Source organism: Lepidochelys kempii, chromosome 21 (genome assembly GCF_965140265.1).
Source record: "Lepidochelys kempii isolate rLepKem1 chromosome 21, rLepKem1.hap2, whole genome shotgun sequence".
Lineage (NCBI taxonomy): Eukaryota > Metazoa > Chordata > Testudines > Cheloniidae > Lepidochelys > Lepidochelys kempii.
In genome coordinates, this window is record NC_133276.1 from 13775936 (window position 1) to 13799474 (window position 23539).

The following is a 23539-nucleotide window of genomic DNA, read 5'->3' on the forward strand; positions in this document are numbered from 1 at the left end:
TAACCCTGTCCAAGCTGGGTCCCCTCTTGTTGCAAGGGGGGCTGTTGAGTGTGGGGAAGAAGAGAGGGCTGGGATCGGCAGGGGGACAATTCCCCTTCGAGGGGGGGCTAGTAGAGCAGGTGGGGGGAGGAGGGAAAAATCCATTCACAGCCCATCCCCCTCTGCCGCCCCCCAGGTTTGGGACCAGGGAGCATGGTCGTAGGAAAATGCAAAGGGCTCGTATCCTGGTGCGGTGCCCTCATGCCACCCAGGGGCACATCAGCCGGCCATGTGTCAACGCCACACCCTGACCGTGGCTGTCCCAGGCCAGCAGCAGCCAGAGCCTCCCAGGGCTGGCTAGGACAGCCTGCAGGAGAGCTTCCGCCCTGGGACTCTGGCGGGCTAGTGCCCGACGCCCCTCGTCGTCACGGGGGCTCTGCCCCGCACAGCACCCGGCCCCTGCATTCCGCCCATGCCCGCTCTCCGGCGACCCAGAGCGGCCAACCCACGGCAGCAGCCAGGCCCCAGGCGTCGCCCACCTCGTCCTGGGAGCTGATGAGACGGGAGGTGACGCCCGTGGTGTAGATGCTGCCGCTGGCGTCCTCGTGGATTTTGATGTTGGACTTGCGGTGGCGGGAGTCAGGGTCCCGGGCGCTGTCGAACAGGTCCAGGATCTCCTCGTTGTAGAGCTGCGGGGGAGGGAGACACGGGAGCAGGTTACTGGGCGGCACGGGGCCCGCGGCAGAGCCCAGCGCTTGGCTTCACGGCTAATCTCCTGCCACTGCGGGGTGAACAGGGGCCGTGCTGCGCTGGAGGAGGGAGTATCCTAGAGAGAGTCCACGCAGACCACCGCGAAACTCCCGTTGTCGTTTGCCAGTGGGTCCCAGCTGGCTACTGGATCTGCTGGCCCCACACAGGCCGCCACATGGACTAAGATACTCTAATGGCACCTGCTGGAACAGCTGGTAGAGCCCCCTGCTCTCTGGGGCTCCCCTGGCTGGTCACACGCCAACCTTCCAGCCGGGAGCTTGCTTCAAGGAAGAACTGAAATCGATTTGGGAAGATTTGGCTGGCATTAGGCTCGGCACGCAGTTCATTGCAACAATCCCAGCTCAGGGACCAGCGGGAAAGCACCGCTGAGCGGCTCTGAAGCTAAAGGCTAATCTGTTCCACTCTGCCCCTGGAGGAAGTTAGCTCCACCCCAGTAAAGCCTCCCCTCTAATGAACCTGCCTGGAGAGGGCAGAGGTCCCAGGACACGGCTCGGAACACAGCGGTAACAGCAGCCGCCTGTCACCTTGCATGCTGGAGCTTTAATGGACCCACAAGGTCACCCTCCAACGAGGGCACCTTTTATTCCAGCTGTGCACACCACGGTGCTGAGATGCAGCCACCTCTGGGGTGGAGGGTAGCCATCAGCACACCCCACCAGGGGAAGAGGGGACACTGGGGCAAACCATTTCCCACAGGGCCGCGCTGCCCTGCTGGGTTTGCAGGGAGCGTGGGTGTTCAGCGCTGAGAGGGCAGGCGCTATAGGTCAGCTGAGCCGGGCCCTGCATGCGTTGGACCAAGCAGGCAGCTAACGAAGCCATCCCCTGCTGACTGGCTGCAGCTGCACAGGAGCAGGCAGTGTGGTCTAGGGGCTAGAGAACTGAGCTAGGCCTCCAGAGACCTGGGTCTTGTCTGTTCCCAGCTCTGCCACTGACTTGCCGGGTGAGTGACTTCCCCTCTCGGTGCCTCAGTTTGCCCATCTGTAAAATGCAGATCAAGATACTGATCTTCCTTTGTAAAGCACCTTGAGCTCTCCTGAGGCAAAGTGCTAGGTACCAGCTGGCTCTAGATGATGCGACGGTAAAGCCTGAGCTCTGCCTACACTAGCGCCTTCGCCGTCACTGTGATTCTGCGGATCGCCTGGTCCGAGCCAGGCTGGGCACAGGGCACTACGAACGGGCGACTCTGAAATAGACCAGAGGGGTTTGTCTGGAGGAAACTCCTGCCTCACGCTGGGACTGGATGCTTCAGTAGCCCAGACATCTGAGTCTCTGAAACTATTTAACAGGCAAAAATATCCTGACCGGAAAACAGACAGGACACAAACTCAGAACTCGGCAGGCAGCCCCTGGCAGTCATTAACCCTGGCAGTGCTGGAGTCTCAGCAGCCTCCGGGCTTGGTCAAAGCTTCTCTATAGCCAAGAAGCTAGCATCTGCCAGCCCTGCCGTCAGACAGGACGGCTTCTGGTGCTGAACCTACAGATCAGGAGCAAGGCCAAGGTGAAGGGTTTTCAGATGTAGCTCCTCTTAGCCTAGGGGGGATGGTTCAGGCCATGTAAAGGGTCCACGGCGTTGGCCAAGTTCGCACACACTCTCCACATGCCAACGCAGTGGGGCCAGATCCTCAGCTGGCGTCAATCAGACACAGCTTCATTGAAGTCAGTGGAGTTACCCCAGCCCGTAAAGTCTAACGGGGTGTTTCCAAAGGGGATGTCGCTGGGAGGAAAGGGATCGAGCAAAGGGAAACATAGGCTGAATAACAGGAGGTTTCCCTGACAGTGAGATCTACTGTGGCAATGTACCCGGTGGGAGTCCCAGCACACTGTGGCATTCACAAGCTGGCCTGGCTCTGGGGAAGATGTTATAGGAGGCAACCCTGCCACAGCAGGGAGCAAAGGCTAGACGGGATCTCGCAGGATTCACTGCAGCACTTGTGTCGGATCCTATAGCTCATGCCCGGGGCTGGGCAGTCACACAACACTGCGGGCAGAGGGGCACTCCCAGCCGTGCTGTCCTGCTGGCGTACTGAACAAGAAGCAGGGTTAACCACCACTCGGAATAGCCTCGCCCCGACAAAGGGATTTCAAAGGAGGGGACAATGAGCAGGAAGGCCTCCCGCGTCCTGCTTCCATGCCAGATCACGGGCGCTCACGGAAGAGCCAAAACCCTGCCAAGGCTAGAGATCTTTGGGAACACGGTCACGCTTCCCACTTCTTCAGATCTGGGGCAGAAGAGATGAGGAGCGCGTCATGGAAGGGAAGGTTTCCTAAGCTGCAATATGGGGGTAACTTACCCAGCCAGGTACGGGGGTCTGAAGCCATATGGGTCTCAAATCTTTGCCCAGATGGAGAAAATGGAGCTCAGACTTTCCAGGGGGACTCTGTGCTCTAGTGGTTTGGGCCTGATCATCTGGAGATGTGCAATCCACTTCTGGTTCTGACCCAGGCTCGCTTGATCTTTGGCAAGACACTATCTGTACTCCATTGTAAAATGGACCATTGGTATTTATCTAATTCATAGCTATTTAGGTCAGAAGGGACCATTATGATCATCTAGTCTGACCTCCTGCACAACGCAGGCCACAGAATTTCACCCACCACTCCTGCGAAAAACCTCTCACCTATGTCTGAGCTATTGAAGTCCTCAAATCGTGGTTTAAAGATTTCAAGGAGCAGAGAATCCTCCAGCAAGTGACCCGTGACCCGTGACCCATGCTACAGAGGAAGGTGAAAAACCTCCAGGGCCTCTGCCAATCTGCCCTGGAGGAAAATTCCTTCCTGACTCCAAATATGGTGATCAGCTAGACCCTGAGCATATGGGGGCAAGATTCACCAGCCAGATACTAAAGAAAATTCTTTCCTGGGTAACTTAGATCCCACCCCACTTAATATCCCATCACAGGCCATTGGGCCTATTTACCATGAATAGTTAAAGATCAATTAATTGCCAAAATCATGTCATCCCATCATACCATCTCCTCCATAAACTTATTGAGTTTAATCTTAAAGCCAAATAGATCTTTTGCCCCCACTGCTTCCCTTGGAAGGCTATTCCAAAACTTCACTCCTCTGATGGTTAGAAACCTTCGTCTAATTTCAAGTCTAAACTTCCTGGTGGCTAGTTTATATCCATTCATCAAGGTGTTGTGAAGCCCAAGAAAATACGCCTCTGAAGGGATAGATATACAAGGATCATTGAGGGCATGGAGTGTTAACAGTGGGATTAGAACTCAGGACCTCCCCGCTCCCAGTCTTTCAGTCCTTTCTAGGCTAGATACACAGCAGATGCTTTCTCCTCTCCACTTTTCCAACAGAGGGGGCATTTCTATGTTGGAGTGTGACTAGTTTTCAGATCACTTGAGATTTTGCACGTTCTAAAAAAAAAAAAAAAAAGCTGAAGTTTCAGGATTCCATGAAATTATGCAAAACTGATTTGGCAAAGATCTTTAAAGATCTCCTGGCTTTTTCATATGCCTTTGGGACATTACCAAAATAGAAATTTTGTCAGAACAGCGGGGCTAGCTATATACAGCCTTCCTGCATTCGCCCAGAGAAGACATTCTAAACCCATTCCAGTCCTGAACTGCTGATTGATGCTGCATTTGGCTTTTTCACATTCCACCCCAGAACTAGCTGCATGTGCGGAAGAGCTGAAGCGGTCACAAAGTACACGCAGTCTGCAAGGCATGATGGGATCGTTCTAGATGAAAGGCGCAATAGGAAAGATTTGGATTCAGGCTCTAGGGACTAAAAAACAGGGCAAAGGGGTGGCAAGGGCCAGTATGTTACTTTCAAGGTGATCATTTCAGTTGGTAAGAAAGCTGGAAGCAATAGATGGGGTAGAAGGAGCCACAGACTTCCTGCTTAGCCCCTGAATTGGGGAAGGCTGGGAAAACCTGCATCCTTTGTACAGCTACTGGACTTTGGGCCAAATCCGAATGTCGGCAAGTGGGTGCAGAGTACACTGTCTGAGGTCGAGCCACCCTCCAGCTCCCAGACACAGAGGGACCACAGATAACCAGCACCATGGCCTCCGCGAGAAGCCAGAACATAAGTTGTCAGCTCTGTTTTATGTAGGGCCCATCGCACGTGCCCCCCTGCTGCAGCGTGTGAGCAGCTGTGGTTTGTGGCCGCTGGGGCGGACACCCCTGCCCATGCCCTGTTCCGGGGTGTGGGAATGGCAGCTCCGAGCACTCCCCAGCCCCAGCTCGTCCCCTGCTCGCTCACACGCACCTCCAGGAACTGGGCGCTGACTTTGAACTCCGGCACGGCTGCGCCATGCTCCTGCGCCGCCCGCTTGCGCTGCTCGATGCCACTGAAGAGGTGGGAGATGGCCCGCGGGATAATCCCATGCTCCTCCTCCAAGATGTTTGTGTCAAAGCCGGTGCCCATGGTGTACGTCTTCCCAGCTCCGGTCTGAAAGGGCACAGGACGGGTGTTTAGACAGCCCCACGGCGCATCAGTCTAAGAGCAGCCCCCTGCAGCTCCAGCCCTGGGCTGCCAAACCCAACCTGCAGCCACCCCTCCCTGACTGTTCCCCAACAGCGCTGCTGATGCCCCAAAATCCCAACCCGCAGCCCCCCCCACCCCCCAACATTCCAGCCCTGGGCCTCTGCCCCTGCACCCCACCAATGAGCCTCAACTCCGACCTGTAGGTCCAGCCCACCACCCTCCGGCATGGCTTCGCTGGCGCAGCACTCAGTGCCCAGCCAGATAGCCCACAACGGCTAACACCCGAGCCTGGCATCAATGCAATGGCCCAGGTTTACCGCCGAGGCCCAGGACGGGGACAGCCGGTACCTGGCCATACGCCAGCACGGTGGCATTGTAGCCTTCGAAGCAGCCCTCTATGAGTTTGCTGACGCAGGTGGTGTAGATCCGCTCCTGCCACGTGTCCAAGTCAAAGACAAAGTCGTAGGTGAACGCCTTGTCCTTTCCCAGTAGCACCTGGGGCTCCCCGGGGGTCACCGAAGTGCAGATATGGCATCCCTCAATCTTCTCCTTTGACAGCTGGGGACGGATCCTGCCAGTGGGAGAAGACAGACAACTGAGGACACAGCAATCTTACCTCTCCCAGAGCACCCTGCATCCCTGCAGCAAGGGGGATCACCCTACCCAACAGTGAAATGCAGCCACCTCTGGGCTGCAACATGGCAGCAGCTGCTTAAGCACACAAAGTAACAGTCTGGAACAGGAATACCACACCCAGGTGAAACTGCAGGATGCAGGCTTTAGAAAGGCAGCTGGAATTTGGCCAGGGTGACCCCTCCCGACTCCTCTGACTAATGCAATGAGATATTAGAGACCACACAAAGGGTTGGGACCGTGGTGTTGACTGTCACCTCAATATTGCTGGTTCAAATCCCCCCGTCAGTACTTACTGACAGCAATTCCCATGTGATGGCTGCTTGGCCCATAGCAAGCGAGATTGGTGGGACCCAGTGATCACTGCCACCAACCTGACAGTCTATCCCTTAATCATTCTTGTGGCTCTTCTCTGAGCCCTCTTCAATTTATCAACATCCTTCTGCAATTGTGGGCACCCAAACTGGATGCAGTATTCCAGTAGTGGTCACATCCATGCCAAATACAGAGGTAAAATAACTTCTCTATTCCTTTTCAAGGTTCCCCGTTTATGCATTAGCTCTTCTGGCCACAGCATTACACTGGGAGCTTGTGTTCAGCTGATTATCCACCACAACACCCAAATCTTTGTCAGAGTCACTGCTTCCCAGGATAGAGTCCTCCTTTCTATAAGTATGGCCTAAATTTTTTGTCCCTAGATTTATACATTTAGCTGTATTAAAACACATTGTTTGTTTGGCCCCAGTTTATCAAGAGATTCGGATCACTCGGTATCAGTGACCTGTCCTCTTCATTATTTACCAATCCCCCAATGTTGGGGTCATCTGAAAACTTTATCAGTGATGATTTTACATTTTCTTCTTGGTCATTGATAAAAATGTTAGCTAGTGAAGGGCCAAGAACCAATCCCTGCAGGATCCCACTGGAAACAGACCTGCTGAAGGACTATTCCATGTTTACAGTTACATTTTGAGACCTATCAGTTAGCCAGTTTTTAATCCATTTAATGTGTGGCACACTAAAAAACAAAATATAAAATTAATCAAAGTATACTGTGATATCAAGTCAAACACCTTACGAGAAGTTTAAGTATATTACATCAATGCTATTACCTTTATCAACCAAACCTGTAATTGTATAAAATATATCTATCTATATCTATATCAGGTTAGTTGGACAGGATCTATTTTCCATAAACCCATGTTGATTTGCATTACTTATATTTTCCTCCTTTAATTAATCAAATCCCATATCAGCCACTCCATTATCTTGCTCAGGATCGATGTCAGACTGACAGACCTATAATTACCAGGTCATCCCATTTCCCCTTATTAAAAATTGGCACATTAGCTGTCTTCCAGTCTTCTGGAACTTCCCCAGTGCTTCAAGACTTATTGAAAATCAACATTAACCGTCCAGTGAGTGCCTCAGTCAGCTCTTTTAAAACTCTTGGATGTAAGTTATCTGGTCTGGCTAATTTAAAAATGTTTAACTTTAGTAGCTTCTCTAACATCTTCCAGAGATACAAGGGTAATGGAAAGAGTGTTATCACCATATGATGAGACTGAATCATTCATTTTTTGCCCCCCAATACCACTTCTACATCTGACCATTTCTGCATTATTATTAATAATTCTACCATTTCCAGCTACTAACTAAAGGGCCAATACTATTGTCCAGATTCTTTTGGTTCCAAATATATTTTTTAAAACTCCGTATTGTCCTTACTCTGCTGGCCATCAATTTCTCCCTGTGTTTCTTAGCTTCCCTGATCAATTTTCTACAATTCTTAACTTCTGATTTATATTCATTACTACCTAGTTACCCTTTCTTCCATTCTTAAAATTTTGTATAGCTTCCTTCACTTCCCCTCTAAACCTGGGTGGTTTTTTAAACAGTGCGGCCTTCTTCCTGAATTGTGGCTTTTTGGGCATCTAGTAAGGAGTTCTTAAATAATTCCCAATTATCATTCACATTTTTCTGTTTAAATTCTTTCTCCCAGCAGCTTTGGCTCATACTTGTTTTCAGCTTTGTGAAATTGGACCTATTAAAGCACCAAGTATCTATATCACTGGTCTGCACTTTATTCTGATTGCACATTATAAATGTGATCAAGTCATGATACTTGTTCCTAGGCTACCATTATATTTTAGTTCTGTGAGCAGTTGCTCTTTACCTGTAAGAACAAAGTCCAATACAGAATCCCCCTGGGTTGGCTGCACCACCTTTTGAGTTAGGAAATTGTCATCTATAATAATATTTAGAAATTCAGAGGATGTTTGAGTACCGGCAGCAGGAGACCTCCAGCAGTCACTCCAATTGAAGTCTCCCATCATCACACAGGGTTCTTTCCCCCTACACGTCATCGATCGGTACATAAGGAGCTGGTCATCCAATTCCCTAGTGTGATTTGGGGCTCTGTAGCAGACACCAAATAAGTCCCCACCTTGTGCTTTCTCTGTTAGCACATTGATCTGTGAGCATTCAAGATCATTTTCTTCCAAGTTATCAGTGACTCGGAAACAGGTGATGCCATTTTGGACCTAGAGTGCCCCTCCCCCACCCCTTTTGCCCATTCAGTCCTTCCGAAATAGATTAGAACCATTGCTTTTAATGTTCCAATTGTGCAAATCATCCCACCGGGTTTCAGGAATACCAAGTAGACCGAATTAATGCTCATAGATAAGCAATTTACCCAGCTGTAAGTGACTGCACAAGCCAGAAGGCACTGCGGGAATTGGGCCCTTTCTGAAGGGACTATATTTAGTGCTGGAGATGAACTTACTCTATGAGAACTTCGGCTCCTTTTGAAAGACACTTTGCTTATAGAATTAGAGAGAGAGGTGACTCACCGGGATGCCTGACGCTAGCAAACTGGAGTTACACTTACGAAAACCGTTTAAGAGCAGATTATTCTCAAGCCTCTGGAGAATCCCAAGGATCATTCCCACAAAAGCATCACGCAAGCTGATTGAGAAAGCAGATTCCCAGCCCCAGTCCCCCAAGTAAATCAATCAGTCCAAAAAGGAAATTGTTCATTTTTGTCAACTATTCTCTACAAAATTATAAGAAGGACTTGTGGCACCTTAGAGACTGACCAATTTATTTGAGCTTAAGCTTTCGTGAGCCACAGCTCACTTCATCAGATGCATAAAGTGGAAAATACAGTGAGGAGATTTATATACACACAGACCATGAAAAAATACACATTGTAAGGAAAACGATCACTTAAGAGAAATTATGTTGCTTTTTTGACCAAAACCCAGACATTTGAAAAAATGTCACTTTTAGTAAAAAAACAAAAAAAAACAAAAAAAGGGATTTTCTGTCAGAAAAAAACATGATGGAAATATCCCCCAAGCAGCTCTCCCTGCTAGAGCAGGAAGCTGCAAAGGGGGACACATTAGTGAGGACTTGGGCCTTGTGTTTTCAACCTCTGGAGCAGTTCACACCAGTAGCCTCAGTGCGTAATTTGTCGCATCAGAGGTGCCGGGGCTCAGCTCAGGCAAGTCCTGGCACAAATTAAACACTGAGTAGCCCTTCCCTCCCATGGCACTGCCTGGCCTGGCCTAGGTTTGGTACATTTTCTGGTGTTTTGAAGAGGATGCGTGTGCGTGTCCGTACGTGTGTGCATTATATATGAGGGACAGTAAATTGTAGGGGAAGGTTTATGGGAAATATCCTTCCGCTATTATAAAAATAGTTCCTTATTATTATTGGTCTTGCAGTAGCTCATCTGAGCCCAAGTTATGGATCATGACCCCGTGGCGCCAGGCGCTGTACAAACACAGAACAAGACGACAGTCCCTGCCCCAAAGAGCTGATGATCAACTGAGAGAGACCACAAGTGGCTGCTGACAGACGACGAGCACAAGAAAACATGGCCCTGCCAAAGGCTAACTAAAGTCTTAGAAGCACCTTTCCTATTTATGAATGGCTCCCTGGCCTAGTCAGATGCCAGTCTCTCTCCTCCTCCTCACCCCATTCTGCTAGAAAAAGAGTAAGGCCCATGTTTTCAGCAGTGGCCTCTGATTCTGGAGGCTTCTCTTTCTGGGAAGCCCATTTTGAGACAATTGGGGCCCAATTCCCAGAGTTACTGATTGTCCCACAGCTCCCACTGACTTCAGCTGGATTTCCTTGTGTTCAAACCTTCGGGGGGGGGGGGGGAAACAAGGCCCATTCCATCTCATGCTGGCCCCCCCAGAAGCAGAGGCACCCCAAATCCGTGGCTGATATTGAAAGTTTGTATTGACCAGCTCCCATTTTCGTTTGCACAATAAGTGGGTCAGGTCAGAAGATGCTGGATGGTCCTAAAAGACTGCTCCCAGGGGCAAGTTGGGCCCTCAGGTGGATTATTTCTCCTTCCAGACTTCTCTCCCACTCCTTTACTGCTTGCAACCCCTCACCCCACTAAATACGTAGGGGTCCCAGCTGCTAATTTATGGCAGTCGGTGCATCAGAGTCCTAACTGGAATACAGGTTTGGATGGCCTGGGCATATACAAACTACTAGGACACGTAACACCTGGTTTAGACCAGCAGATCCTCAATCTGCAAGGCATATGTAGGTAGGCCCCCACATCTGCGCACAGCCCCAAACTGCATGCCCAATTCAGGGATATAGAAGAATGCACGCTCGCTCATTTAAAATGCTGTTTATCAATACCTAGATTTTAAGGCCAGGAGGGGCCATTCTGATCATGCCGTCTCGTCTCCAGCATAACACCGTCTTTCCCCAGTAACTTCGGAATCAATCCCATGACACGTGGTTGAGCTAAAGCAGATGTATTAGAGATGCACATTCTTGATTTCAAAGCTTCAAGGGATGGAGCATCCACCGCAGCCCTGTGTAAATGGTTCTGGGGTCTACTTGCCCACACTGTTCAAATAAAACACAAACCTGTACTTTATTTCCGGTCTGAATTCACCCGTCAGCTCCCAGTCGCTAGACTCATTGTTCCTTTGTCAGATAGACTACTGCAGTGCACATGCTCAATCCACACCATTAAAAGCTCCCTTGACAGTTTCCCATCCTACCAATTCGAGGCTTAAACATTTTTGCCCCAAATCAGTCATTAAAAATAAACCCCAAATATTGCTAATCAAAACTGACAAGGCAAAGGGACAGTACAAACCCTACATGAGCGAGACCGGAGAAGCCAGAGATGAAAACCAACACAATCTGAGCCAGGAAGGTAAGAGCTCTGCTAGGGGTCTTTTCAGTACTCGCTCTCAAGTTCTTGCTTACCGCCTAAATCCGAGCGCGGAAGGCCAGAAGAAACCATGAGCCAATCTGACCTCTGTAGCTCACAGGCCATGAACACCACCCTAGCATCTGCACAACCCAAAAACCCAAATCAGATCAATTAGTCGGAATTTCACACGCACCCCCACCTAAAATCCTGCTGTTACACAGGAATCAACTAATAGAAATGTACTGCTAACAAAATGACCTGCAGCTTTGCTTGGTAAGACAGCTGCATTTGTTGAGATTTTAAAGTCTCCTGTTTTCAGGGGATTGGCCTGGCAGCTCTGAAGCTGGCTTGCCTGGGAAGAATCAGGGAGAAGAGACAACATGACACCAAAGACCCTGATAAAAACGCTTTTTGGAGACTTCATGACAAAACAACTCCCCTCACTGGCTGTTTTATAAATATTTATATTAATTCCTTTAAAGCCATGGAAGCCAGGAGAATGGACCACATGCTTAATACCACCACCAGCCCCCTCTCACTAAAGTGGGGCTTATCAAATAGTGTCCAATATTATCCTCAGCTACTGTTTAATGTACTTTAGCCATGGGCGAAACAAATCCTGTATGGCCACTGTGCCTCAGTTTCCCTATCTGTAAAGCAGGGATAATGATATCAAATACCTGTGTAAAGCTCTTTGAAATCTCTGGATGAAAGACACTGTGTAAGAGCTAGGTGTTAAAGATTCAGACTTTAAGGCCAGAAGGGGCCCTCGTGATCATCTCATCTGGCCTCCCACACATCACAGGCTGCAAAACCTCACCCCCCCCCCCACACTCCTGTAACAGACCCGTAACCTCTGGCTGAGTTACTGAAGTCCTCAAATCATGGTTTAAATACTTCAAGGTAGAGAATCTACTATTCACACTAGTTTAAACCTGCACGTGCCCCATGTTCCAGAGGAAGGCGAAAGCCCCCCCAGGGTCTCTGCCAATCTGACCTGGGGAAAATTCCCTCTAGACCCCAAATCTGGTGAGCAGGTAGACCCTGAGCATGTGGGCAAGACACCTGGGAAAGAATCCTCTGTAGTTTGTGTACCACTGAAGGACGGAAAGGGAGGTCAGCTTATGCCAGCACAAAAGTCTCACTAAGTGGGGGCTTTTCCCCAGGGTTCCCAAGCTGGCACTTGGTTTAAAGCGTACAAACAGAATCAAACAGCCCAAGGCTCAACTGGGCCCTTTGGGCCCAAATTTCCAAAGAGAGCTCAGCGACAACAGCAAGGTTCAGAGTTTCAGAAGGGCTCAGCACTGGGGCCGCTCAGGTTTCTTCTCCCCAAAGAGATTTCCTTCCCTGTCCCCTTGGGCAAAAAAATGGCTTTTTGACAAAAACGGGGTGTGTGTGTAAGTAAAACGCAGCGCTTTGTTTTGGACCAGAAAAACCTTTTTGTTGTGGACTAGAAAAACCTTTTTTGATCAAAATTTTCATTGTTTCTTGGGGGGAAGAGGGGAGTAAAATGTTTTCAAATATTTCCTGCAAAAAGAATGGATATTTTTCAACATAAGAACGGCCAGGCTGGGTCAGACCAAAGGTCCATCCAGCCCAGTATCCTGTCTGCCGACAGTGGCCAATGCCAGGTGCCCCAGAGGGAGTCAACCTAACAGATAATGATCAAGTGATCTCTCTCCTGCCATCCATCTCCACCCTCTGACAAACAGACTAGGGACACTATTCTTTACCCATCCTGGCTAATAGCCATTAATGAATCATAGACTTTAAAGGTCAGAAGGGACCCTTATGATCATCTAGTCTGACCTACTGCACAACACAGGCCACAGAATCTAATCCACCCACTCCTGTAACAAACCCAACCTATGTCTGAGCTACTGAAGTCCTCAAATTGTGGTTTAAAGATTTCACGGTGCAGAGAATCCTCCAGCAAGTGACCCGTGCCCCATGCTGCAGAGGAAGGCGAAAAAACCCCAGGGCCTCTGCCAATCTGCCCTGGAGCAAAATTCCTTCCCGACCCCAAATATGGCAATCGGCTGAACCCTGAGCATGTGGGCAAGAGTCACCAGCCCGACACCCAGGAAAGAATTCTCTGTAGTAACTCAGATCCTGGATTTAACCTCCATGAATTTCTCCAGTTCTCTTTTAAACCCTGTTATCGTTCCAGCCTTCACAACCTCCTCAGGCAAGGAGCCAGCACCCGACATGCACAGCTCGCATGAAAGCCTGGCTGCAAGTGTCACACTGGGAGCAGCAGGAATAGGTAGCCCCAGCTGGGGCTGCTGAGCCCTTCTGAATGCTCTGGCCCACTGCAACTGTGCATGGACAGCTGCACCCTCCCTGAGATCTCTCCCCTTTGAGTCACAAGAAGCTACTGTTAAATGCTTTGGCCTTCACCCTAATGCCCAATAGCACCCTGCTGTCCCCCATCCCGTGCCCTGCTTCCCTATGCCACCCTGTACAGCTGGGAGAGCCGGCACCCTGCCTGCCGTTCGCTGCTCTGCTTCTGTGCTAAGGGAGGCAAACAGAACCCACAGTGTCGCAGGGCCCATGCTTAGACCAATAAGCAGAGCCAGAGGGTCTGAGCTAGGCAAGGTATTCCTGGCTGAGCTTTCAGACCTGATCTCACCAGACACCCAACCACTCAGAGTCCTACTTCAGGCCAATGCCTGGTGTCCTCTAACACTGAAGTTCTGGGAGTGCCTGGAGGTACAAGTCAGGATAGAGGCCCTATAGCGACAGAAGAGTTGCCACCTTTTTCATGGCTGGTAACTGGACCCTTGAGGCTTCGCCTCTTCCCCGAGGCCCCACCCCCTGCTCCGCCTCTTCCCCAGATTTTAAGAAAAAAAAAAAGACATCAGGGCTTGTCAAATGGCACCCAGACACAGGAGCCAAGTGGCAGGTTCTGTACACCTTCACCAGGCAAATGCCCAGAGCACAGCACCCCATGCCCGAGATCTTTTAAACCATGGGGACCTGAAGGGTGGTGCAAAATGAAGAGGCAGGGGATGTGTTCAGTGTGACATGGAAGGATGGGGCAGGAGAGCTAGGAGCACTGGGATAGAACTGAGCAAAGGAAATCAAGACTGAACATCAGGAAATGCAGAACAAAAGTCATGAAGAATATAATGAAGAGAATAATCCTTTATTACCCAGCACAGAGTTAGCAATGAGTTCCACAGGCTATCACATAGCCCAGTTGCCAAGAGCTTAGTTGGACTCAAGAGGGCTGGATATTTTACAAAGATAATGAGAACCTGAGAAGGTTATTTTTAAAAAGTTGTACATCCTCATGCTTCAGGGCATGAGCCAACTTCTTAAGCAATGAGGGTCAGGAAGAAACTTTCTGTGGGCAGATTATTCCTTAATTTTCATGGGGGCTGGAGGGGGGGTTCTTGTACCTTTCCCTGAAGCAGCTGCCCCCTATTAGAAATTGGGCTATGCCAGTTCCTAAACCTGGTTGCTGGCCGGGGAGCAGGCAGATGGACGGGACCGGACCTACCGGCATTAGAGATGGAAGAAACCTCCAGGAGGGTTAGTAGAGCACAGATTTGTCCACCTTGCAGAGCCCCCATGATGCTCGCTCCATGCCTTATCTCGGCTGCATTCCCGAAAGCTCCCAATAACAAATTAGAGACGGAAATAGCCACACGATTACCCTGTATAACTAACGAACTTGCCTGATCATGTGTCTAATGGTTACAGTATTACAGCACTAATGAGGCCAGACAGATGGTGCTGTTCTAGTCAGTTACTGTCATGCCTGAGGTAGGTAGGATAAGGCACGGCAGGTCTATGTTCACAGAAGATTAAAATAAAGCCCAGGACAAGACTAGACCCTTACATATCAAAACTCAGGGTTGTAATCCCAGATCTGCCACTGACCCATCATGTGACCTTGCCTCAACCTCACTATGCCTCAGTTTCCCCACCTACTCAGTGGGGCTAATCACACTGATTAGCCTCACACAGAGCCAGGAAATTGGATCCAGCCGTGATCGCAAAGCACAGCGAGAGCCCAGGCCGGGAAAGCGTTCGTAACGAAAGCAGTGAAGTTGCACCGGGGTGCATTTGGCCCCTGGAGGTCAGCGTGGCGGGAGGCCTCCCTGCGGCTCCCTCTCGGTTATTAAGCTGTGCTGAGGAGTGGCGGGACACTGCAGATGTTGGAGGCGTCCCGTCAGAATCCATGTAGCCCAAACAGCAAAGCGGGGCGTGGACTTTGCTCCCAACCTGATCCCAAACCCACGGGAGCCAGTGCCAAGACTCCCGGTAACTCCAGGGGCTGCTCCAAAGTGCATCAAGCATCGCACTTGTCCGCCCAGATGCCTAAGCCCATTTGGCAGTTAGGGAGTAACCCACTGGTCATGGAGTGGCAGCTCAAACAGACCAGGGCTTCAGAGGCCAGGAAATCATTCATCACGCCGGATACGAGGCAGCCTCCCGCAGGCACTGCCTGGAAAGGATCGAACCCGAGCCCCATCTGCATGAGGAAGCACAGGACAGGGCTTGTTCCAGCCACATGAGCCGCTTCCAGTCTCCATTTCAGGGGGAAAACGTCTGCCAGCCACTTTTCTAGGGTTGGGGGGGGGGGCTTGAAAGTTCCCACTGAGCCCTGTTAGGAGTAGGGTGTGCGCCCCAGCCCTGGCTCAGCACCCGCTCCCTCCTACGGACAGCCCCACAGGAGACACGACACCAACAGCATCCCGGGGGCACTGGCAAGGCATTCTGGGAGTACAGCCACCCTCGGGGCTGGGTGCAGTCAGACTGGCTGACAAGCCCAGAGACAGGATCATCGCGAGATCATCGGCGCCGGGGTTCCCCAGATGGGGGTGCAGGGTGGGGGAGAGGGAAAGGACAAAGGACCGCACAGCGTTCACTGTTAGCAAAACAGCCCTGCAAGATGCTCCGGCTGGAGCCTTCCTGACCCTCCGGAGGGAGGAGATGGGGGTGTGACAGATGCCACAGCTGGGTGCAAGAGGAGTTGAGGGGGGGGAGGGACAAGAGTCCCCCGCCCTACTAAGGCGCATCCAGCTGGCTGAGCTGTTTGGAGACGTGGGTGGTGGGAAAGCAGCAAATAGATCTGGTCCGAGCAAGGACCATTGGAGCCCCTGGGCTGATTGACACGGGCGGCCGGAGCTGCAGATCCTTCCTGCAGGGCCAGTCTATTCGCAGACCTGGGCCTGGCCAGCTGACAGAGCCAGCAACACACAAGGCACAAACGCCGCAGGCCGACAGACACACTGGTAGAGACAGAGACACGGGCAGGGGGAGAGATCTTGCCCTTTCCAACTGGGAGCTCTCGCTGGGCCGATGACGGACAGTGCTGGGCCCCCAGAGCCAGGAGGCCCCTGTGTGCCAGGGAGCCCCTATCCTGCATCCGGGCTGCGCGGGAGCCAGACTCGACTAGGAAAGAGACACAGAGCAGTTTGTAAAGCAATAGAGGCGGTACAGGGGGCTCCCCAACTGGGAGCCTCTCGGTCTTTTCTTTCTTTGCTGGCAGGATGTGAAAGCAGCCGTCACCATGGCAAGATTGTCATGGCAACCAAGCATCTGCAGGGAGAGGAAGAGGGAGCGGGACACTGAACCCGAAGGGTGAAAAGCTTTGACACACACACACAGACACGCTTATAAAAATCCCCAGCCAATTTCTCCAGTGGCCCTGAGCTGCACAATGGCTGGCTTGTTCAGCTCCGTCACCGTAAGCCAACATTGACAGAGGGGGAACCAATTGGGCTGGCATCCAAAGTATTGAATGGGCACCGGCCTAACAGCGAGTCCGCAGTCCCCACGCCAGCAGCGAGTGATTCAAGGAGCCTTCCCCCGCCTTGCTTCCTTCTAGTAAGAGGCCTCAGTGACCCACTGCACAGAAAGAGCTGGTCCAGAAAGATGCTACAATTCCACAGAACTGTGCCAGACGGGTCCCAGGCTCCCTGTAACAGTATGGAAGATCAGGGGTTCATTCCCCCAATGTTCTGTATGGCACCCACCACTCCAGGTATCAAATCAATAACCCAATTGCACCATGGACCAGACAGGAAGGGAAACCAGCTTTTTAAAAAAGGGGATGTCCCCTTGTCCCGGCATACACAGCTCATCAAGGGCCCCTAAGAAGCATTTGATTACATAAGAGTCTTTTGAAGCTGTGTTCACACACAGCCTCATTGCAGATGAAGTCCGCGCAACTCAGACCCGAGGACTTGGTTCCCCTGAAGCTCAGGGCACAAACCCAGATGATTTGCTCAAGTTCTAGAGAGGGTGCTGTCCGGTCACCTCTGCTGTGTTTCCCCTTCCATTGCTAAATTATCTCGGTGGGAATATTTTACATCGATCAAACTCCATTCTGTCCACAGCACTTTGCCAAGTAATACTTGAACAGCCCAGCACAGACCCTAACCTGGCCTTGGCTTTCAAGAGATCTCAGCTCCCCACAGCCCCCACCACCCACTGAGCTGCTGGGAGCTGAGCAGTTTTGAAAATCCAGCACTAAATTAAATCTCCAGTGCTTCCTCCTCCCTCCCCCCCACCCCCAGCACGGTAAGTGTACAGCAACACTGAAATGCAGCCACTTCTGGGGCAGAGGCATGCAGTAGAAACGGGGAAAGAGAAAAACAACCTTGGACACTTGGGAAAACCCTCTGCTCTTATGAGAAGTGGGGGCCCGCAGGGATTCTAAAAATTAATACTGACCACTCCAGGCTTGTATTAAACTCCCAAGGTTACAGCTTCTCTCTGACCTCGGATGGGTAGATGCTGCCATCACCCAAGTGCAAAAACCACCTTTTGGAACCCAGAAAGGTGCACTTGGAAATTCCTTCCTGTGGGATACCCTCAAGCCTTGTCACCCCCTCTCCAGGGAAGAGCTGAGGAAGAAAAAGGAAATCAGCTGTTGCCACTAGCTAATTAAACAACGTGTGCACGACCCTCTTAGGACACAAAAATCCAATCCTGTTTGGGGGAAAAAAATAAATACATTTGGAACCTACGCTTTTTGATAGATTAAAAAAAAAAAGGCAATTACAAGGATTAAGCATCAAGAATAGCTCTCTGAGGTCCAGCTTAAAGGTTACAAGCAAAACAAAGGCACCTGGGGTTAGCCCAGAGAAGTCCACAAGCCATAAAGAAATAAAAAGAGATAAACCTATTCACGTCTTCCTGGACATTCCCTGATCTACTGACATAGCTGGGGTTTCAAATGAGTAGTTTCTAGGTATGACCTGGTGATTTTCCTACCTGGTCCACAGCTTTTTACAGCATAGCTCCAGCCCTGTGTCTGCTCTGTCCCCTCTCCCCAGAGAGCAGACAGACAGAAAAAAGGGAAAAAAATTTCCCCAATTTTAAAAAGTTCTAGCCCTCCCATTGGCTCTTTTGGTCAGGTGCCCACTCCCTTCCTTTTACCTCTGGAATTTTTTAACCCTTTACAGGTAAAGCAAGTAGAAAACAGCTACTAACAGGGATTTTATAGCTGGCTGGCTGTTCATAAAAGGGAGCTACCCCCCCTCCCCCATTCATTTATCACAGGGGGAAAGAATTCTTTATCACCCACGCTAAGCAGACAGTTTTTAACATCTCATCCCCAAACCCTCCGAGACACCCACCGAGTTGTGCCCAGGAGTAGCAGGAGAGTTTGCTATGCTGTCTGATCAATTAGGGGCTTGGTAACCTGTAGCTCATGCTAGGGCCTGCTGCTGCGGTCTGCACAGTTGCCCAGAGCAGCTGCTGAATGGATGTGGCTGTAGAGGTCAAAGGGTCACCCCACACTGGACAGCAGGGTCTTGCAGACTGCAGGGACAGACAGCTGCAGGCAGGCAGGGGGATATAATCATTAAATAAAAACAATGCAAACTCTCGGGGTTGCGATGCACCGGACCAGGGAACTCTCCCCTCAGTGGCTCAATACACACACACACACACTCTAGGGAGTTTTCACACAAAACACTTGACTGATGAACAATCAATGGTCTGGAGGCAAGAAAATCTCTCTGCTCAATGCAAGTCAGTATCCAGGCCAAAGATTACCTTGACAGACAGAAGATTCTGACATAAGATGGGGGGAAGAGATCCCCCACATGGTGGGGCAGGAAGCCCTACATTTAGGAAGGATAGAAATGTCTCTTTGGTACACTCATCTCTGGGATCCTAGAAGGCAGCCAGCAGCTGGCTTAGACAGAGGGTTTTCTTGTTTAGCCCAGCTAGCTCCCCTTTTCAAAGGGATTAGACTAGTTGAGTGGACAGGCTGCTCAGAGTCCTTGGGGGCTTCTACCCTTGTGCCACTCAAACGTGGCTTTTCGTTGGCCCCGCTGGAATACGGATGGGGTGTTACTGCTAAGTTAGCACCATCTGCCCCTGGCAGAGACCTCAGAGGTCAGGTCTGCAAACACAGCTGTAGCTCGCTATGGGCGGGGTGAGGGTCGCAAGCGTGAGAGGTACCACCTTGGCCAATGCACCAGGGACGCTCACAGCTAGAAGCAAGAGCGAGAGAGAGCGAACAGTCTCAGACTCGTGTCCTCTATGGATCAGCCCAGAGGGGACCTGCAACACACACTGGCCATGGGGTTGCACAGGGAAGCTGAAGGAGGTCAAAGCAACTTGGAGGAATCCAGTCCTGCTTCTAGCCACATGTCCCAGCCTCCGTTTATCTACCTTGGAAGGGCGGAGCAGATCCTGCCTCACGTGTAACCTACATCTGCTCCCCTGCAGCTCCGGCTCCTGTCACCTCGTGGACAGCAGAGGCCGTGCTGGTCTATTTCTGCAGCAGCCACGCCTGGATGACTCACTCAATCCATCACCCGCTCCAATCCCCCTGAGCTTTCGATGTGGTGCGACTGCCTGCCTAGCCAGTCCTCTCCATTCTCATCGGGCTTCTGATCAGCTCTCCCCACACAAACCATGCTAGTGGGGGGCTCTGTTCCAGCCTGCATCTCCAGTGCTGCTGCTCAGCCCCATGCATCCTCCCCAGCTTAGGGGTCGCTCCTGATTCTCGAGTGCACCCGGATACTATTTGCGGGCAGCATAAGTGCCTAGGTCAAGCTTGTTGGCCACCAGCGTGATGAATATTCTCCACGTCGCTAATTAAAAATATTGACGAGGACTGGAGCCAGTATCGCCCCCCAAACGCTTTGGCCCATAGGCTGCTACTCTTGTAAGTGCACCATATCTGTAGGAACACAATAGCCATGACCCATTTTGGCCACTGCTTTGCCATTCTCCCAGGACCCAGAGAGACTGGGATGGAGGACCCTGTTTCACAGGTTGGTCCCTTGTCCACTGCAGAAAGGATGCAAGAGATTCCAAGGAGACGGGGCGCTCGCCTCTCAAACAGCAAGAGAGCGAGGCCTCTTGTTCTGGCACTGGTAAGATCAATCCAGAGCGACTCTCCCACAGCACAAGGTCCAGATCCACAGTGTTGAGCAGGTGCAAGTGCCCACACAGACCGACTCCCTTGGGACATACCCAGGAGAGCTGTTGCTGCGACCCAGAGACCACAGTGAAAGGCCCTGATCCCCGCCTCCCTCATGTCACCACGTGCCCTGGATCACTGGTAGCATTTCACCTCGCCGTACATGGTGGCACAAGGCGTGAGGTGGGGAGAATCAGGCTAATATGCATGCCGTGGCTCTGATCACGGTAACATCCGGCCAGCAGAGGACTAAGCCTCTGGCTACAGCAAGAGAGGGCTGCCAGCCTCCCGGGAGTGGGGGGGGGGGAAGAGGCGCAGTGGACATGTTCAGATGAGTTCTCTCCAAGGTATTTACACAGCCCCCATTCCTGGGGAATGCTCAGCGACCAATGCACTGACCCTCAACCCCCCACAGCGCTTTGCTGTTACCCCATTGTACTGAGGGGAACTGAGGCCCAGAGGAGCTATGTGAGGCTGAGGGACTTGCCCAAGGCCATACGGAGTGTCTGTGGCAGAGGGGGAACTTGAACCCAGGTCCCCAGAGTCCCAGGCTAGCGCCCTATCCACAGGCCATTCTTCCTCTGCTGCGGCAACCAGCTCAGCCAAGCCTCCACTCCAGATCTGGGGCGTTCCCTGTGGGGCAGGGGAGAGATGCTGGGTCTGCTTTGTCCTCTGGAGGGAAGGGGCCAAGTTCCCACATTGCGGGAGGAGGAGGAGGAGGAGGAGAAGTTGTCACTGGCTTGGCTCTGGGTTCGGCCGGGCCCTGCACATGCGGAGAGAGTTTGCTGTCTGCACATGGGGCTCTCTGGTTGGTCAAGCCAAAGTGAAGCATTTAATTACAGAAGCCGGAAGGCAGCTCAGGTGACTGGAGAAAATCAAATGAGGCTCCCGCAGGACTGTCGGGCCTGATCAACCAGCACTCTCCCCTATGGCGCAGATTAAAAGACACCATTAGTCACCTTCCAGCAGGGCGTTCGCTTGGTCCTCAGCGCGCCTGCCTGCAGCGGGTACTGGACGCGCCAGGCACTTGCAGCCTCTGGCCATTGAGCTTTGTGCGGAGCTTCTAGGGAGACCCCCCCAGCAGCAAGCAAAGCCCACGACCGGACAGAATGGCCTAGCTTCTGGGGCACTAAATTGGGACTCGGCAGAGCTGGGCTCAATTCCTGGCTTTGCCACAGAGTTCTCGTGTGACCTTGGGCAAGTCCCGTAATCCATATTGTGCCTCAGTTTCCCAATCTGTGCTCTGGGGTAACAGCACTGCCCTGCCACAGGGGAGCATACATGATTGGCTGCGAGGGGTGCAGATACCCCAGAGGTGCGGGCCAGATAAGGGAGGGGCTCAATGTGTTTAATTTAACCAAAGGGTTAAGGGGTGACTTGATCCCAGCCTACAAAGACCTCCCCTGGGAGCCCGCGGCTGATAATAACAGGCTCTTCCGCCTTGCAGAGGAAGGTCTAATGAGATCCAGCTGCTGGAACTTGACACTAGACAAACTCAAACAAGGAGGGTCTTTAACCCTTGGAACAATCTCCCAGTGGCTAGGGTGGATTCTCCAGCATTGGCAAGTATTAAATCAGGACGGGCGGGTTTGCTTCAAGTGCTGCTCTAGTTCCACCAGGAGTTAAAGCAGGGGAGCCCTGTGGCCTGGGTTACACAGGACAGACTGGAGGGATCCCTCAGCCCAGAGCAGGTCCTCTCTTGTTACTGTGCACGGGGTTGCACAAGTGCCCCCGCCCCCCCTTACCAGGATTGTCTCCAGCATGGCACTCCATACAAGTTCAGTCTGGCCACGGGATCCTGTAAGAATGGAGCCTTTGCCCATCAGGAGCAATCCTTCCAGTGGACACTCCCTGCCCTGCCCTCCACAAGGGCCATGTTTAAGTCCTTCCCTCGTCCCTAGGGAGCAGCCCAGGAAACACCCGAGCTCCCTGCAGAGGCTGGGGATTGCTCACCTCCCTCCCCCCAACCCTTCCAGCCATTCAGGAGCCACACTGATGGGCTCTGCTGGGGGCCCAGGGCCCGCCCCCCTCTTCCACTCGAGCCCCGTTGTCCAGAATGCATAGCTCATAAAGAGCTGGCTCCCTGGCCCCTATAATCCCAGTCTCTGGGCTTTCCCGGGTTTAGGGAAGCCTTTTAAATCAGGCATCAGGCAGCCAACATGTGCAGCTCGTTAGCTCTGGCGTAGCACACCTGTGCCGAGCCACGCCATCTGCCCTGCGTGTTTCATAGCAGCAGGCTCTGGGTGGGTTTTCAGAGAGGAACGAACACACAGGGTTTAAACCAGAGAAGGCATCGGAGAAGGGAAGCCCCAACCTCAGGGGCCCAACCAAAACCCCAGCAGAGAAACACAAGGGGCAAACATTAGCATCCAGTGCTCCACCTTATTTTAAGTTAGCCTCACGCTGGGCTGGGGGGCTGGCAGGCCAGCTATAGGATTCTGCCGTCGGGTTTCTCAGCAGAGTCTCGAATAGCATCACACAAAGCTGTCCGTATTGGTGCTGGATTCTAGAGCCACACGCTAACGAAGCTTAGAAAAACAATAATAAAAGAAAAAAACACCAACCCATCCCTGCAAAGAAGAATCGCGCTGACATGCCCTTTGCAGCTCCCCTCTGATCACTCGGCTTGTCTGTTCTAGCCAGGGCTGGCTCCAGCTTTTTTGCCGCCCCAAGTGGACGGGGATGGGGACGGAGGGGGGGACAAAAACCACACACCACACCGACTGAGCTGCCGCCGAATTGCTGCCAAAGAGGAAGAGAGGGAATGAAGGACTCACCGCCGAATTCCCGGACGTGCCGCCCCAATAACGCATCGAGTGCCGCCCCTTTCTATTGGCCACTCCAGGCACCTGCTTCCTTCGCTGGTGCCTGGAGCCGGCCCTGGTTCTAGCAGCTGAGTGGCCGCTGGTCTCTTACTGTGTGCTCGTACAGCCCCTAACACAATGCGGCCCTGAGCTAGGCTGGTGCCCAAGCACTGCCCTCTCCTGGGTATTTCCACCCTCCCAGAGACGGGCAGGGTTCTGATCAGGAGCCGCCCTCCACGCTCTTTGGGGAGATTCTGGGCCCCCACCCCTACCAGCCACTGAACTATTAGTGTGAAAGCAGCGGCTGGC

The 23539-nt window shown here is 51.9% G+C and overlaps 1 protein-coding gene across 8 annotated transcripts in view; it reads right to left on the minus strand.

Annotated features, from left to right (window-relative positions):
• The window catches only part of KIF21B (kinesin family member 21B), an 85742-nt gene that overhangs the window by 37893 nt on the left and 24310 nt on the right, over window positions 1–23539 (minus strand). For all 8 annotated transcript variants that reach the window (XM_073320343.1, XM_073320344.1, XM_073320340.1 and 5 more), the window contains 3 exons: window positions 5548–5770; window positions 4981–5163; window positions 519–668 (listed from right to left, as the gene is read on the minus strand). In XM_073320343.1, the coding sequence (XP_073176444.1) occupies window positions 519–668; window positions 4981–5163; window positions 5548–5770 (556 nt within the window). The remainder of the gene's footprint in view (window positions 1–518; window positions 669–4980; window positions 5164–5547; window positions 5771–23539) is intronic.